The sequence below is a fragment of the Oncorhynchus mykiss genome, chromosome 18 (genome assembly GCF_013265735.2).
Source record: "Oncorhynchus mykiss isolate Arlee chromosome 18, USDA_OmykA_1.1, whole genome shotgun sequence".
Lineage (NCBI taxonomy): Eukaryota > Metazoa > Chordata > Actinopteri > Salmoniformes > Salmonidae > Oncorhynchus > Oncorhynchus mykiss.
This window is the reverse complement of record NC_048582.1, coordinates 50,541,681-50,560,189: the sequence shown is the minus strand read 5'-3', so window position 1 is coordinate 50,560,189 and position 18,509 is coordinate 50,541,681. Positions and strand designations below refer to the sequence as shown.

The window sequence follows — 18,509 nt, the reverse complement described above, 5'->3', positions numbered from 1 at the left end:
AGGTAGGAAGGTAGGGAGGTAGAGAGGTAGGTATGGATGGAGGGAGGGAGGGAGGTAGGAAGGTAGGGAGGTAGCGAGGTAGGTATGGATGGAGGGAGGGAGGGAGGGAGGTAGGAAGGTAGGGAGGTAGAGATGTAGGTATGGATGGATGGAGGGAGGGAGGTAGGGAAGGAGGGAGGGAGGAAAAGAGGGTAGGGAGAGAGAGAGTAGAGAGGGGAGGGAGGGAGGGAGGGAAAGAGGGTAGGGAGAGAGAGAGAGTCGAGAGTAGGGAGGGAGGGAGGGAGGGAGGGAGGGAGGGAGGGAGGGAGGGAGGGAGGGAGGGTGAGGCATTGCTGTTCTACCTACTTTACAAACTGAAAATCTCATTAAGTGTGACACTGAAGATTAGTTAAGAGGGACCAAAGTGGAGAGAAAATGAGCTCACAAAGGGCTGCCTGCTCTGTGCTGTCAGTGAGAGGAGGAAGAGGAGGAGACTTTAGCTTTGTTTGCCTTCATTAATTCTGCATTGGAGCGAGCGGCTCTGAGGAGGGAAAACGCTTGCAGTCACTGATCAGAACAGGCTATGAGGATATGACAGGCGAACAGGTGCCCTCTCTTCCCTCCGAGGGAACACTCTCCCCCCTTTAACTCTCCTCCTCAGGTCTTTAATTGGGGTGAATTTGCCATCGGGCCATCTGCGTGATGACAACATAAAGCCAGCTTTGATTTATGGAGCCTCAAGATGTATTAGAATCAGGATTCTAGAACACAAACAAACGACAGTGTGTGTCTTGGTATTAGAATCAAGATTTAAACACAAACTATTCACACATTTCTGTCTGGGTATAGATGTTCATAAAAATGATCTGTAAGTCAGTGGTGCTATAGGATACCACTGTACTTGACCTAACTGATCACTGCTGTGGTACATTGTACACAAGCTATCTGTAAATGTTCTTTCCATCACTCAATCAACATGTAATTATAGACGTAATCTCTGAAAAATGTTAGACTTCAATTATGCCTGAACTAAACAGCAGAAGAAGATGAGAGAGTTGAGTTGACAAACAGACGGTCTGTTGTATGAGGAGGATGTCAGGTCATATACAACACTGTAAATGTGTACTCACAGCGTTTTGTTATGGTTATGGTTAGAGAGGTCTTATCTGCCTGCGACTGGGTGTTATATGAGGAGGATGTCAGGTCATATACAACACTGTAAATGTGTACTCACAGCATTTTGTTATGGTTATGGTTAGAGAGGTCTTATCTGACTGGGACTGGGTGTTATATGAGGAGGATGTCAGGTCATATACAACACTGTAAATGTGTACTCACAGCGTTTTGTTATGGTTATGGTTAGAGAGGTCTTATCTGACTGGGACTGGGTGTTATATGAGGAGGATGTCAGGTCATATACAACACTGTAAATGTGTACTCACAGCATTTTGTTATGGTTATGGTTAGAGAGGTCTTATCTGACTGGGACTGGGTGTTATATGAGGAGGATGTCAGGTCATATACAACACTGTAAATGTGTACTCACAGCGTTTTGTTATGGTTATGGTTAGAGAGGTCTTATCTGCCTGGGACTGGGTGTTATATGAGGAGGATGTCAGGTCATATACAACACTGTAAATGTGTACTCACAGCGTTTTGTTATGGTTATGGTTAGAGAGGTCTTATCTGACTGGGACTGGGTTTTATATGGAAAGTACAGGAAAAGCTCACCCAAAGGGTTTATTTGATTGTGCAATTTTTTTGTTAACCATTTTTTAACTAGGCAAGTCAGTTATTAAGAACAAAGTCTTATTTACAATGATGGCCTACCAAAAGGCCAAAGACCTCCTGCGGGGCCGAGGGCTCGGATTAAAAATAAAAATAAATAAAATAAAAATATAGGACAAAACACACATCCCGACACGAGAGACAACACAACACTACATAAAGAGAGACCTAAGACAACAACACAGCATGGCAGCAACACATGACAACACAGCATGGTAGCAACACATGGCAACAACATGGTAGTGACACAATATAGCAGCAGCACAACATGGTAGCAGCACAAAACACAGACAACAGCATACCTACAGCATTGTGGAATATTTATTATTGAAAATATATTCATTTCATGATAAGAAATGAGCTTCTTGGGTTTCATGCCAGTAATTTGTCACACATTTCACATGTTGGAATAGAGACTGTGTATAAAGGATAAAGTACTTACTAAACTCAGAAAAAAAGAAACTACCTCTCACTGTCAACTGTGTTTATTTTCAGCAAACTTATCATGTGTAAATATTTGTATGAACATAACAAGATTCAACAATTGAGACAAACATAACAAGTTCCACAGACATGTGACTAACAGAAATTGAATAATGTGTCTCTGAACAAAGAGGGGGGGGGGGGGGGGGGGGGGGGGGTCAAAATTAACAGTCATTGTCTGGTGAGGCCACCAGCTGCATTAAGTACTGCAGTGCATCTCCTCCTCATGGACTGCACCAGATTTGCCAGTTCTTGCTGTAAGATGTTACCCCACTCTTCCACCAAGGCAACGGCTAGTTCCCGGACATTTCTGGGGGAAATGGCCCTATCCCTCACCCTCCGATCCAACAGGTCTGAGACGTGCTCAATGGGACTGAGATCCAGTCTCTTCGCTGGCCATGCAGAACACTGACATTCCTGTCTTGCAGGAAATCACGCACAGAACAGGCAGTATGGCTGGTGGTATTGTCATGCTGGAGGGTCATGTCAGGATGAGCCTGCAGGAAGGGTACCACATGAGGGAGGAGGAGGTCTTCCCTGTAACTCACAGTGTTGAGATTGTCTGCAATGACAACAAGCTCAGGCCGATGATGCTGTGACACACCGCCCCAGACCATGACGGGCCCTGCACCTCCAAATCGATCCCACTCCAGAGTACAGGTCTCGGTGTAACGCTCTTACCTTCGACGATAAACGTGAATCCGACCATCACCCCTGGTGAGACAAAACCGCAACTCGTCAGTGAAGAGTACTTTTTGCCAGTCCTGTCTGGTCCAGCGACGGTGGGTTTGTGCCCCTAGGTGACGTTGTTGCTGGTGATGTCTGGTGAGGATCTGCCTTACAACAGGCCTACAACCCTTCAGTCCAGCCTCTCTCAGCCTATTGCGGATAGTCTGAGCACTGATGAAGGGATTGTGCATTTTTGGTGTAACTCGGGCAGTTGTTGTTGCCCCCCTGTACCTGTCACGCAGGTGTGATGTTCGGATGTACCGATCCTGTGCAGGTGTTGTTACACGTGGGCTGCCACTGCGAGGATGATCAGCTGTCCGTCCTGTCTCCCTGTAGACCCGTCTTAGGCGTCTCACAGTACAGACATTGCAATTTATTGCTCTGGCCACATCTGCAGTCCTCATGCCTCCTTGCAGCATGCCTAAGGAACGTTCACGCAGATGAACAGTGACCATGGGCATCTTTCTTTTGGTGTTTTTCAGAGTCAGTAGAAAGGCCTCTTTAATGTCATAAGTTTTCATAAATGTGACCTTAATTGCCAACTGTTTGTAAACTGTTAGTGTCTTAACGACCGTTCCACAGGTGATGTTCATTAATTGTTTATGGTTTATTGATCAAGCATGGGAAACAGTGTTTAAGAATTATCTTTGAAAGACAGAGTCCTGGAAAAAAAGGGCGTTTATTTTTCTGCTGAGTTCAGTTACATCCCTTTGAATGAGTCTATAGGGGCTAGATTCTATCCATATCGCGGAAGATCCGCATTATAGCACGATTAACGGTTAAAGGCAATGTTTCATGGTAAGTGCTGCATACAGATAAAAGGATCTTAATTTGATCACCCTGTTGCAGGAGAACTTTACTGCCACGGAGTAAATGTCAAACTTGAAATGTATATGAGGTTCAAAATGATTCTGAAGTTTGCAATTTCCACTTTGACAATTTATTCTTGATTTTCCTCGTACAATTTATTGTTTGATCAACCCCTACAAAAATGTCCAACAATTATAATGCAAATATTAATTCACATTTCCTGTTTCTGCAGGATTACTTTCCTGCTGAATCAAAGAGGCTCAAATGAAGATCCTACTTCTGTATGTTGGCTCAATCGAAGATTAGCTTTAAATGTCAATTGTGCTGTAGCGCGGATCTTCCGCGATATGGATTGAATTTAGGCCTCGGACGACGACTATGAGACCGAAAGAGGAATATTTGTGTGAAGTTTTGTTATAGATACCAATAAAGCACAACAATGACGGAAGGGAACAAACAGGCAGTAAATAAATGGGAAGAGATTTTCGATGTACCAATTCCATGGCATATTTTATGAACTACACTTTATTCAACACTTAGAGTTTTTCAATTTAAATTATTATATAAAATTATTGCCATCAACAGAATGCTATGTATATATACTATGCTATATGTACAGTGCCTTGCGAAAGTATTCGGCCCCCTTGAACTTTGCGACCTTTTGCCACATTTCAGGCTTCAAACATAAAGATATAAAACTGTATTTTTTTGTGAAGAATCAACAACAAGTGGGACACAATCATGAAGTGGAACGACATTTATTGGATATTTCAAACTTTTTTAACAAATCAAAAACTGAAAAATTGGGCGTGCAAAATTATTCAGCCCCCTTAAGTTAATAGTTTGTTGCGCCACCTTTTGCTGCGATTACAGCTGTAAGTCGCTTGGGGTATGTCTCTATCAGTTTTGCACATCGAGAGACTGAATTTTTTTCCCATTCCTCCTTGCAAAACAGCTCGAGCTCAGTGAGGTTGGATGGAGAGCATTTGTGAACAGCAGTTTTCAGTTCTTTCCACAGATTCTCGATTGGATTCAGGTCTGGACTTTGACTTGGCCATTCTAACACCTGGATATGTTTATTTTTGAACCATTCCATTGTAGATTTTGCTTTATGTTTTGGATCATTGTCTTGTTGGAAGACAAATCTCCGTCCCAGTCTCATGTCTTTTGCAGACTCCATCAGGTTTTCTTCCAGAATGGTCCTGTATTTGGCTCCATCCATCTTCCCATCAATTTTAACCATTTTCCCTGTCCCTGCTGAAGAAAAGCAGGCCCAAACCATGATGCTGCCACCACCATGTTTGACAGTGGGGATGGTGTGTTCAGCTGTGTTGCTTTTACGCCAAACATAACGTTTTGCATTGTTGCCAAAAAGTTCAATTTTGGTTTCATCTGATCAGAGCACCTTCTTCCACATGTTTGGTGTGTCTCCCAGGTGGCTTGTGGAATGGGAAAAAAATTCAGTCTCTCGATGTGCAAAACTGATAGAGACATACCCCAAGCGACTTACAGCTGTAATCGCAGCAAAAGGTGGCGCGACAAACTATTAACTTAAGGGGGCTGAATAATTTTGCACGCCCAATTTTTCAGTTTTTGATTTGTTAAAAAAGTTTGAAATATCCAATAAATGTCGTTCCACTTCATGATTGTGTCCCACTTGTTGTTGATTCTTCACAAAAAAATACAGTTTTATATCTTTATGTTTGAAGCCTGAAATGTGGCAAAAGGTCGCAAAATTCAAGGGGGCCGAATACTTTCGCAAGGCACTGTATATATGCTGCGAAGAGACAGAATCAATAGATAATTTGTTCTGGTATTACTCCTATGTAGCTTGTTTCTAGGTCACAGGTTCAGGAATGGTTAAAAAAAATCACAACATGCACTTAAAATTAACCTTACAAATAGCAGTGTTGGGCGATGTGGAAAGCCATAGTCAATAAATAATGATAATACTGGTAGGAAAGGTTTTCATCTTTAGCTCACAATCTGAGGATACTATACGATTAGAAAGGTAAAACTTCACAGCACAATGGAAAAATATATGTCCCATGAAAACCAAACGAGGGCTGTCTTTGGTGATAGGTGGGATGGGCTTAGAGTGGCTGAGGGGCGGGATTAAAGAGCTGAGGTCTATGGTGATAGGTGGGATCGGCTGAGAGTGGCTGAGGGGCGGGATTAAAGAGCTGAGGTCTATGGTGATAGGTGGGATGGGGTGAGAGTGGCTGAGGGGAGGGAATAAAGAGCTGAGGTCTATGGTGATAGGTGGGATGTGCTGAGAGTGGCTGAGGGGCGGGATTAAAGAGCTGAGGTTTATGGTGATAGGTGGGATGGGGTGAGAGTGGCAGGATTAAAGAGCTGAGGTCTATGGTGATAGGTGGGATGGGCTGAGAGTGACAGATGGGTGGGATTAAAGAGCTGAGGTCTATGGTAATAGGTGGGATGAGGTGAGAGTGGCTGAGGGGCAGGATTAAAGAGCTGAGGTCTATGGTGATAGGTGGGATGGGCTGAGAGTGACAGAGGGGTGGGATTAAAGAGCTGAGGTCTATGGTGATAGGTGGGATGGGGTGAGAGTGGCTGAGGGGCAGGATTAAAGAGCTGAGGTCTATGGTAATAGGTGGGATGAGGTGAGAGTGGCTGAGGGGCAGGATTAAAGAGCTGAGGTCTATGGTGATAGGTGGGATGAGGTGAGAGTGGCTGAGGGGCAGGATTAAAGAGCTGAGGTCTATGGTGATAGGTGGGATGGGCTGAGAGTGACAGAGGGGTGGGATTAAAGAGCTGAGGTCTATGGTGATAGGTGGGATGGGGTGAGAGTGGCTGAGGGGCAGGATTAAAGAGCTGAGGTCTATGGTGATAGGTGGGATGGGCTGAGAGTGGCAGAGAGGGCGGGATTAAAGAGCTGAGGTCTATGGTGATAGGTGGGATGGGCTGAGAGTGGCAGAGGGGCGGGATTAAAGAGCTGAGGTCTATGGTGATAGGTGGGATGGGCTGGGAGTGGCTGAGGGTTGGGATTAAAGAGCTGATGTTTGGTAATGTATTATTGTTTATGTGACTGCTTTATATAAAAGTACCATGTATGCAAAATGTATACGCAAAATGTATGTAGCAGGAAAGCAGTAAAACAATATATTTGTCCTTCATGGAGGGGTAAAAAAAATAAAAAATACCACAGGTAGTAAATTATGTTTAGGGTGTGGTTGGCTGGTTGGAGCTCCAGCCCCCTGATCACCTTAAAAAACTGGTCTCTGCTCCACTTCCTTCCTCTGTTTTTGAGACTGAGACTTTCCGTTACATATTTACCGATGCCACAGGGAGCCTATGGTCATTTTACACTTACATTTACATGCACACACATTCTTTCATCCGCACGAACACACACACACACACACACACACACACACACACACACCACACACACACACACACACACACACACACACACACACACACACACACACACACACACACAGTAAGAAAGATATGTTGCGTCTAACGGCCTTCTTACAAGACCATTAGGCAGTTCTAGTGCACGGTCTTCATGTGATATTACAGCCTTGCATAACAGCTGTCTAGCTCTCTGCAGGGCCGGCTCTATTCACCAGCTGGTTTCAGCCCAAGGCAAGCATACTGCGTAGTCATGTTAGTAAGGACTCTGTTTTATGGCCTGGTCCTGTAGTAGGGGAATAGAGGAGAGGATTCCAACTATATGAGCCAATATACAGTCAGATGTATAGTGTTAGATCAAATAAAGAAAAACGTACATATCTGTATTTCTACATATACAGTACCTGTCAATGGTTCAAACTGTCCTTATTGCATGGGTTCTGACTGAATGTATAGCAAAAAGACTAGCTTGAAAGAGGTTGGCAATGGCAATATTGTAAGAAATAACTAGTGTTGTCGTTGCATTGTAAGAAAGAACTACAGCTTCAACACATTTCCATTGCATTCAAGTACGACAAAACAAATTCAACAATGACTATAAAAGTGTATTTGTATTTTTGTTATGTTCATAAGAAATATTGAAATGCATACAAGACTGCAAAGGATGTAGCTAGCTATAAGTATTGTCTGGTGAATGGCCCGTTTCTTGTTAGTTACAGCTGGTCAGTCAATACTAAAGGAGGATTCTATACTCTCTCTGATAATGCTTTACTCAATTGGAGGTTAACTATATGTATTTGCAGGGTCACTCCTCCACTGTCCTCCCTCCTCCTCACTCCTTATAGAACTGTCAAATTTCCCTTTCTTTCTGTCCTCTTTCTCCTTCGTCTTTCATAAGGGCTCTTTTCATTCAACACATTACAGTTTGCCGGCCTTCATTCTCCCTCCAGAATTACATCTCAGGAAAAGCTTTGCGGTTCCTTTACCATGGATATGATTGGACATTTTCAATAGGAGCTAAGTAGAACGTAGGAAGCTCATCTCTTCTCCAATCTTTTATCTACTGTCTTTTGCAAAAGTAGACTAAATTAGGTGTAGGTGGTTTTCTGTAGGTGGTTGTTTTTTACCGGTCTAAAATGGGTTGTGGGAAAAATATAAACCATATAATTGTATTGTATGGTTTCATTATGGTATACAGATGTAGGATCTTCATTTGATCACTATTTTGTTGCTGAGAATGTGTAGTGTATTCAGAAATGCTTCTAAAGTTTGCATTTCCACTTTAAAATGTCAGACCTGATTTGCCCCAATGAAAAATGTATCAAAAATGTCCATTAATTATAATCTACATAATAATTCACATCTCCTGTTGCTGCAGGGTTATATTACAGCTGTGGCAAACTGGCTCAAATTAAGACCCTACATCTGTATGTTAAGTATGAGTAATACCTTCACTTTTCTGGCAGACTTATCTTTAGTATGACACCTTTATGATATCATGCCATGTTGAAGTGTGAAACTCTTTGCTGTGCTGCGGTGAATTGTCAGCTAATGAACTTTAGGCCTAGTGAAACCTACTAATCAGTATTAAGATGTGTCAATAATAATTATAATTGCTAGATTGGCTTATCGTTTTAATTATTCAATGTTGTTAGTTTACTTTAATAAGATCATATACTTTCACGCTCATCATTAACCTGCTCATCCTAAATGTATGTCATGAGGGATGTATTGCCATTACGTAGGTGGACCTAACCTCTGTTGCCCTCCTCATAAAATAATTTAGTTTCAATTGAAGATATTGTTAAGATATTTTTTTTTTTGGGGGGGGGGGGTGCCCCCTCCTAAACAGTAGTCTAGGGAAACTAAGAACAGAGACTGACATGTTGTCACCCATATCTGTGGTGTTTGCGTTAAGTCTTAGACCATGTCTCCATTTGTTTAAGCATATAGATATGGTACTTAAACTATAATTAGCCACACAATCAATGTTCTCTTTATTTGAATATATAGCATCACAGCACTGTAATGACATTTCATAATCTGTAGATAAAAACAGTGTTCCATCACTAAACAGTAAGTATTGGTTTAACAGCCTCATGAGCTATAGATTACTGCTAATGTTGGCAATGTAAAGGGTCTGTATGTCTTTAGACTGGGTCCGTTGTAACCATTCACAATGCATCAATGTTGTTTTGATGGAGGAGTTTGGACTATGCTGCTTTCTTTTGGTGTTCTCTGTTCGCTATTAATTGAAGCAGAACTTCAACTCCATCAAGTCTTCTAGACTTCCTCTGAATCAGCACCCTATTCCGTTTATAGTGTAATACTTTTGACCAGAGCTCTGTGTAGTGGGCTTGGCTTGGCAAAAAAAGTGCCCACCTTCATGTAGGGAATAGGGTGCTATTTCAGAATCACCACTGAATTATGTCTAAGGGGACTTTGTCAGGTCATTGGTGACACCTGTCCACTCATTGCTGAGTTGTGCTAGTTATCAGGTAGCTGAGTTGGGATGGTTATCTGGTAGCAAGAGTTCTCTGCCTGCTTGTGTCAAATGGTTTTCTGCTACAGTGTATGTGTGTGTGTGTGTGTGTGATATGGAGTTGGCCCCCCCTTTGCTGCTATAACAGCTTCCACTCGTCTGGTATGCTGGTCGATTAGGCCTGGCTCGCAGTCAGCGTTCCAATTCATCCCAAAGGTGTTCGATGGGGTTGAGGTCAGGGCTCTGTGCAGGCCAGTCAAGTTCTTCCACACTGTTCTCGATAAACCGTTTCTGTATGGACCTCGCATTGTGCACGGGGGCTTTGTCATGCTGAAACAGGAAAGGGTCTTCCCCAAACTGTTGCCACAAAGTTGGATGTACAGAATCGTCTAGAATGTCATTGTGTGCTGTAGCGTTAAGATTTCCCTTCACTGGAACTAAGGGCCTTGCCCGAACCATGGAAAAACAGCCCCAGACCTTTATTCCTCCTCCACCAAACCTTACAGTTGGCACTATGTATTGGGGCAGGTAGCGTTCTTCTGGCATCCACCAAACCCAGATTCGTCGATCGGACTGCCAGATGGTGAAGCGTGATTCATTACTCCAGATAACACGTTTACTGTGCTCCAGTGTCCAATGGCGGCGAGCTTCACACCACTCCAGCCAACGCTTGGCATTGCGCATGGTGATCTTAGGCTTGTGTGCGGCGGCTCGGCCATGAAAACCCATTTTATGAAGCTCCCGACGAACACTTTGTGTTGCAACCGAGGACAGACGATTTTTAAGCGCTACGCACTTCAGCACTCGGCGGTCCTGTTCTGTGAGCTTGTGTGGCCTACCACTTCGCGGCTGAGCCGTTGTTGCTCCTAGGCGTTTCCACTTCACAATAACAGCACTTACAGTTGACCGGGGCAGGTCTAGCATGGCAGAAATTTGACGAACTGACTTGTTAGAAAGTTGCCACGTTGAAAGTCAATGAGATCTTCAGTAAGGCCATTCTACTGCCAATGTTTGTCTATGGAGATTGCATGGCTGTGTGCTCGATTTTATACACCTGTCAGCAATGGGTGTGGCTGAAATAGCCGAATCCACTCATTTGAAAAGGTGTCCCTATTTTTTTGTATATATAGCGTAGGTTGTGATGGGAGTGTGTATGTGTGTGGTGTGTGCATTTGTGGGTTAACGTGTGTGTACTTGTAGGCCATCAATGTAAAAATAAAAATAAACATGTATGTTTGTGTCATTCCATAGTTTCAGCGATGAATCAGTGTCGACTGCTGTTCCGTTGTGTTATGACTTACATCCTGAACACACGGAGCTCGTACAGCCCCATCTGACCCAGCCATCTCCCTATACCTATAGCCTAGGCCCAGGGGAAGACATCTGTCTGAGTCTGGCCTGTAGTCAGTTGTGAGGCGCAGGCCTCTGCTGGCCAGAGTGCTGCCATGTTTACCAGATGCACCGCCTGTCCCCCCAGGTAAACTAACCATCTGGCAGCACTGAGCCTCAGCAGACACACTGGGACAGGGCACAAAGCATGCTGGAAAATGGAGTCAAACACATTGGCCCAAGGCCCAAAGCATGCTGGATGATGGAGTCAAAGAAACTGGCCGTGGGCCTGAAGCTTCATAGATCAACTTGTGTGTGTGTGTGTGTGTGTGTGTATTGTACTGTGGCTGTGGCTGTGGCTGTCTATAAAGGACAATGGAGAAACAGTAAGTATGGATAAACATACACGGCATGCACATGTTTTAGAGTACCATGAAATCATGCACATGTTTTAGAGTACCATGAAATCATGCACATGTTTTAGAGTACCATGAAATCATGCACATGTTTTAGAGTACCATGAAATCATGCACATGTTTTAGAGTACCATGAAATCATGCACATGTTTTAGAGTACCATGAAATCATGCACATGTTTTAGAGTACCATGAAATCATGCACATGTTTTAGAGTACCATGAAATCATGCACATGTTTTAGAGTACCATGAAATCATGCACATGTTTTAGAGTACCATGAAATCATGCACATGTTTGAGCGCAGTGCATTCGCAAAATACAGGACTCACTTATTATGATGTTATTTATGAGATATTAACTATTCTGCATGGAACAACATTAATTGGTTTTATCAATCTACTCTCTATACAGTACACATGTATTTTCCATATGCACTGTATCACCAGTTATAAGTCATTCATGATTACCATGTATAGGTCTTAAATCATGCCCTCAGGGTCCATACAAGACACTTCATTACATACATACAGTACACCCTGAGGCATAAGTCACAGTCTCACTGGGCTATTAGCCCTGTTGAGTAGGCTAATCTTCATTCATATTATACCTCAATATTAAACTGGAAACATTACCAATGACTTAGACCAGATGGAATCTGCAGGGAAGATTTCTGATCAATACCTTTGTATTGTAATCTCCTTATGTATTCAATGAAACTGTGTATGTAGAAGCAATATGTAGTTTAATGTGAAGGAATTCATTTGGTATTTGAAGCCTTCAGGGCTGAAGGATATTCTGCCTACTCAGGTTCAGAGTGGACATAGGTCTACCTAAGCCTGAAATAGAGGTTGTAAAATGTCACCTGTAACTATTATTTTAACTTAATATAATACATCAATAAAATCAATTTAGTCTCAAGTAAATAATGAAACATGTTCAATTTGGTTTAAATAATGCAAAAACAAAGTGTTGGAGAAGAAAGTAAAAGTGCAATATGTGCTATGTAAGAAAGCTAATATTTCAGTTCCTTGCTCAGAACATGAGAACATATGAAAGCTGGTGGTTCCTTTTAACATGAGTCTTCAATATTCCCAGGTAAGAAGTTTTAGGTTGTAGTTATTATAGGAATTATAGGACTATTTCCCTCTATACCATTTGTATTTCATTAACCTTTGACTATTGGATGTTCTTATAGGCACTTTAGTATTGCCTGTGTAACAGTATAGCTTCCGTCCCTCTCCTCGCTCCTCCCTGGGCTCGAACCAGCAACACAACGACAACAGCCACCACTGAAGAAGCGTTACCCATGCAGAGCAAGGGGAACAACTACTAGAAGGCTCAGAGCGAGTGACATTTGAAACGCTATTAGCGTGCTAACTAGCTAGCCATTTCACTTCGGTTCCACCAGCCTCATCTCGGGAGTTGATAGGCTTGAAGTTATAAACAGCGCAACGAAGAGCTGCTGGCAAAACGCACAGAAGTGCTATTTGATTGAATGTTTACGCCCTTGCTTCTGCCTACCACCGCTCAGTCAGTACTTAGATACTTGTATGCTTGTATGCTCAGTCAGATTATATGCAACGCAGGGCACGCTAGATAATATCTAGTAATATCATCAATCATGTGTAGTTAACTAGTGATTATGATTGATTGTTTTTTATAAGATAAGTTTAATGCTAGCTAGCAACTTACCTTGGCTTACTGCATTCGCGTAACAGGCAGTCTCCTTGTGGAGTGCAACGAGAGAGAGGCAGGTCGTTATTGCGTTGGATCCCCCGAGCTGACAAGGTGAAAATCTGTCGTTCTGCCCCTAAACAAGGCAGTTAACCCACCGTTCCTAGGCCGTCATTGTAAATAAGAATGTGTTCTTAACTGACTTGCCTAGTTAAATGAAGGTATACAAATAAAATAATAATAAAAAATATATATAAAAAAATCGGCGCCCAAAAATACAGATTTCCGCTTGTTATGAAAACTTGAAATCGGCCCTAATTAATCGGCCATTCCGATTAATCGGTCGACCTCTAGTAACTACAGTAAAGTACAGTCACTTGCAACTACAGTAAATTACAGTCACCTGCAACTACATTAAACTACAGTCCCCTGTAACTACAGTAATGAGTGGTTGTTTGCAGCATGGTGAGGCTCATGTTAAAGGATGTCTTCTTGTTTACCCTTCAGGCCATTGCTTACAGAAAGCTTCCTACAGAAATGATATTCATAATCACATACATCTACTTCTAACTAGGTTCAAATGGCTTTCAATCTGCAGTTCAAAACACATACAAGGTAATTAAGGGATCTATTCAATCTGTAACAATGAAGCATGACACATTCCACGGTATACATATTAAGGTAATTTGAACATGCATGCATGCACTCATATACATTTGGAACGTTGTCTTTAAATTTCAATCAAGCTGTAAAGCTGAACTTCCGCGATGCGTTTTGAATAGAGCCCTCAATGTAATTATCTTTTTTATTTGTTCTCTTCTCTCAGCACCCTATACGAACCATATAGGCATATTCTCCCCCTAAACAATGATATGCTTAAACCTGGCTATAGGGATTGCCCCTTAGTGCTGACACGGTCTGAGGAAGTCAATTCATGTCCAAAGGGCCAACTGATTGGTAGCGAAACCTTATTTTCTATGTATCGATCCCAGAGGGCCTCGGCCCATGAAATGCAAAAATCTCTGGGCAAGACAGATCTGCTGTCACGTCTTACAGTAGAAATCAGCCAATCAATGTCACTTCCCTCCGCCGGGGCCTGTATGAACCTAATTCCAGTCATCGTGGCTAAATGGTGAAAACCTGGGGGTTCATCAATCATCAATCCAAGCAGCGCTTTGTGCTTAATAGTCTGGTCTTTACTGAATAGCCACTGCATTTATCTGGGGGAGCCAAGTGGAAATCCCTTCTACCATCTGAGAGGAAGAGAGAAAGAGAGAGAGAGAGGAAAAACACTTTAATACTTTGATCGCTGTGTTGTGTCTATTTCACATTCTATTTCCCAAATGGGGGCTGTCTGCTAACACGTTTCGAAATTGAAGCTCGCTGAAAGATGGATTACCGGTATCTCTCCTGTCCTCTCCCCACTTCAGAGTCCATTTTGTCTGTTTTGTAGAAAGCTGCATATAGTGCCTGAATGTGAAGTCAATTTTTTTCTGATTCTGATATTAATATCTGCTGAAGTGTATCTTTGCCTGTTTGATTGTCTCAAGTACTACCGTGTCGCCTATAACAGTATGACATACCAGTTAGTGAAACGGATCTCCTCTTCTCTCTCTGTTTCAGGTGACAAGTGTTCATGCTTCCAAGGCGGACCTCCTCAAGTCGGGCAGCCCCAAGTCGACGTTAAAACACATATGGACAGAAAGCAGCAAGGACCTGTCAATCAGCAGGTTGTTGTCACAGACTCTCCATGGCAAAGAGAACACCACAGCCCTGGACCTGCGCTACGACACCCCGGAGCCCTACTCCGAGCAGGACCTCTGGGACTGGCTGAGGAACTCTACCGACCTCCAGGATTCTAGAGCAAGAGCTAAGCGGCGGCCTATGGTCAAGACGGGCAAGTTCAAGAAGATGTTCGGTTGGGGAGACTTCCACTCCAACATTAAGACGGTCAAGCTCAACCTCCTCATCACCGGGAAGATCGTGGATCACGGCAACGGAACCTTCAGCGTCTACTTCAGACACAACTCCACAGGCCAGGGCAACGTGTCTGTGAGTCTCGTCCCACCAACCAAGGTCGTGGAGTTCGACGTGGCGGCCCAGCAGTCCGTGATTGACGCCAAGGACTCCAAGTCCTTCAACTGCCGCATAGAGTACGAGAAGGTGGAGAAGGGCGCCAGGAACACGCTGTGTAACTTCGACCCGTCCAAGACGTGTTACCAGGAGCAGACTCAGAGCCACGTCTCCTGGCTCTGTTCCAAGCCCTTTAAAGTCATCTGCATCTACATCTCCTTCTACAGCACTGACTACAAGTTGGTGCAGAAAGTCTGTCCGGACTACAACTACCACAGTGACACTCCTTACTTCCCCTCTGGCTGACCACTCCCACAACAACAATCCCAATGTGAAGGACCAGTAAGTTACAAAGCGGGGCTTCTTCTTCTTTTTCCCCGCCCAGAGAAATATATGTTAGCTGTACTGTTCTGAAAATAAAAGAATGTGTAAAATGAATTGATTATCTATTTATGAAATTAAGACAATAGAGAAAGTAAAGACTTATGGGGCATTATTATTTTGTCTTTCAAGTGTTGTGCAAAACCATTATTATTATAAATATAATAATTATTATATTAATATTATTAGTATACAAATACTATGACTAAACAAATAATATTGATTATAATTCATTTGTTTTATAGATTTCATACCTTTTTTCATCAGTGATTTCATAGATGCATCATGTGTACATATTTGGGGTTGATAGTTCCATTTGTAACTAAGTAAAATCAGAATTTCAAATAAGTCTTATTAGTTTGTAACAACTTGTTAATGTTATCAATATGTTATATTCATTTTCTTGGTCCAGTTTGATTCTAGGTGCTTTAATTTTCTCCTTTTAGTATTTCTTACTTTGCTCCTTAGGGCCACCATACTTTCTGTATGAAAGTTCAGTTCTGTGAGCTACCAATTGGATGGCAGCATACATGATCCTATGTTTAGTTTGCACCTGCAATACTCTTCATTCATAGCAGCTCAATTCCGCTCTCTCAGAAATAACAGTCCAGACTCCTACCCTTGAAGGTCTACAAGATCCCCACACATTTCCAAATTCTTTGACCCCACAGTCGAGAGAGCTGAGGAAGAGGAGAGTGTCAGTGTGCAATCCAAGTAGGTGGTCTTACCTAGCACTGACAGGATTCTCCCGCAGGCATGTTTTATAAAAAAAATAAAAATAAACGCATTTTACATGTTCAGGAATGATGCTGTTCAATCTTCAGCTTGTCCCTGTATAAGTCCTGGCTCAGATTATTATTAGCAAATCACAGCCTTATTAGGTTTATTGTTAATATTCAGTTGTGATTGATTGGGGGGCTTTGCTCATTGTCATTGACTTAATAAAAATTGTAATGTAATGAATTCTATATCTTAGAGAGCCTAATTTGTATGAATGGTTTGTATTGTACATAGTTTATCCTGAATTGAGCTGCGTCTGTATATGCCCACATAAAGCTGTCTCCCCCTTCCCACAATCTCTCTCTCTCTCTCTCTCTCTCTCTCTCGCTCTCTCTCTCTCTCTCTCTTGTGAATCCGTGAAAACAGCAACCCTGTACATACGCTGTAGAACTGTCTAAATATATTACAAGTATTCATCAAATGTATGACTTTTATTTCTGGGAGAAGGATGGGATGGAGGTGTACATATGAATAAAAATACTGTATGTTTTATCAGTTGAATGTTCTTTATATGCGCGTCTCACTGATTATTATAATGGTAGGTCTTGAAGGTCAATAAATGTTAAGGATCTGCATTGCCAGACATTTAAGCATGTACAGTGAATATTGTCAATGAGTGTTCCAACGCATTGTACCTAATAGTGTACAGTATACATTTAATATATCAAGAGTATCCCAATAGAGTACATCAGTATTCCCACATCTTTCTCCAAAAATACAGATCAATCTGAGCTCCATGCTTCTCTTAGCGCATCATAATGTCACATTATCTGTTGACCCACCATACCTGTTTGTGCATTTAGATCCCTGAACTTCTTAGACTTGGGCCTTGATGTTCCTGATCAAGACAGGAATCAAACTTCTTCCAACTTCATCGAAACAAAACTGATCACACCATCCAAATTCACTCCAAGACCAATCAAAAACACATACATTACATATACAGTAAGCTCTTTACTTCCTGAGTTTGATCATCATTACTTCCAAGAATCCCTCTGATCTCATACCAACTGTACCATGTTTCCCTCATAGTCTACAGAGAGAAGTAGTGTTCCAGTCCCTAGAAGAGGCATGGAGGAGATTGAGAGTAAGTGCCGTTTGGAGTCAATAGCAGATAGCAGCGTCTGTTGTGGGACGACTCAGTGCAGTGGCACCTGCCATGGAAGCCTCGTAGTCGGCAGTTAGGATCAGCACTCGGCTTTACAGCGATTAGAACCCTCTGGGGGTGAAATCCGCTCCTCGCTAGGTTTATCTGGCTCACAATTTATTAGTAATTAAAGTGTGTGCCAGGTTTGTGTGTTCATCGGCTGTCTGTGGGGTGCTTTTACAGCTGGCCTCATTAAGGAGTAGGCTTCCTAAAGCAAAGCACTGAATGCTTCACTTTTAATAAGTCTACTGGGATTCACTCTAATGTGTGATATAGGCATACATTTTGAACGTATACACTCAAACATACTGTATTAGAGATAAATTGCTCCACAAGGAATAGTATGTCTAGAAATGTTTGTATACAGCCGGAATCTTCATCGGCAAAGTCATGTGGTCTAAATACCCAAATCAATTTACATACTTATCTCAGTTCAGATTAGTTTCAGATTGGATTTATCCGACCAGATCAATCGAGACAATATTAACGTGGCCATTATATCTATTCAGTGACAGACTCAAAGCAACACACAATTTGATGATCAGGGATGGGCTGTTGGTCATACACATACACAAATGTCAGTAGTTCTTGCACAATAAGTTACCAGTAAGTTATACTATTCACTGACCTGGCTTATAGTCAGTCTCTGTGTTATCTGGGATTTCATAACGAATGGTAATGTCCTTAATCAATTTGCTTCAATGTGCAACAACAACATGTCTCCCCATGGCCCATGCTGTCTAGTTGGAGTGAAAACTGCATTTTTCCCTCCGGTGAGAGGGAACACTTCCATATCTCTATAACCCCTAGCAGAATCGTAATGAAGAGACAGAATAACCAAGTAGACTATTCATTTAATAATGTCTTTCTGTGTGACACTCCTTCAGCCAAAGCTGCTCCCTAACCTCCCTCTTCATTCACAGGCAGGCAGATGTATCATAAGCATTTCATTGAAGCGTTACTCAATACAGGTTAGGGTGATGAATGTCTTTAATACCTGCAGATCAGATTTAGAGCTTTGGAGATGTGATCGGCTTCCCCCTTGTTAGCAACACA

At 42.3% G+C, this 18,509-nt stretch overlaps 1 protein-coding gene across 1 annotated transcript in view; it reads left to right on the top strand.

Annotated features, from left to right (window-relative positions):
- The window catches only part of LOC110496443 (neurexophilin-1), a 49,033-nt gene extending 32,222 nt beyond the window's left edge, over positions 1–16,811 (top strand). The window contains exon 3 of the mRNA XM_036953027.1: positions 14,696–16,811. Coding sequence (XP_036808922.1) covers positions 14,696–15,451 — 756 coding nt within the window. The 3' untranslated portion in view covers positions 15,452–16,811. The remainder of the gene's footprint in view (positions 1–14,695) is intronic.
- Positions 16,812–18,509: the final 1,698 nt, after the last annotated feature.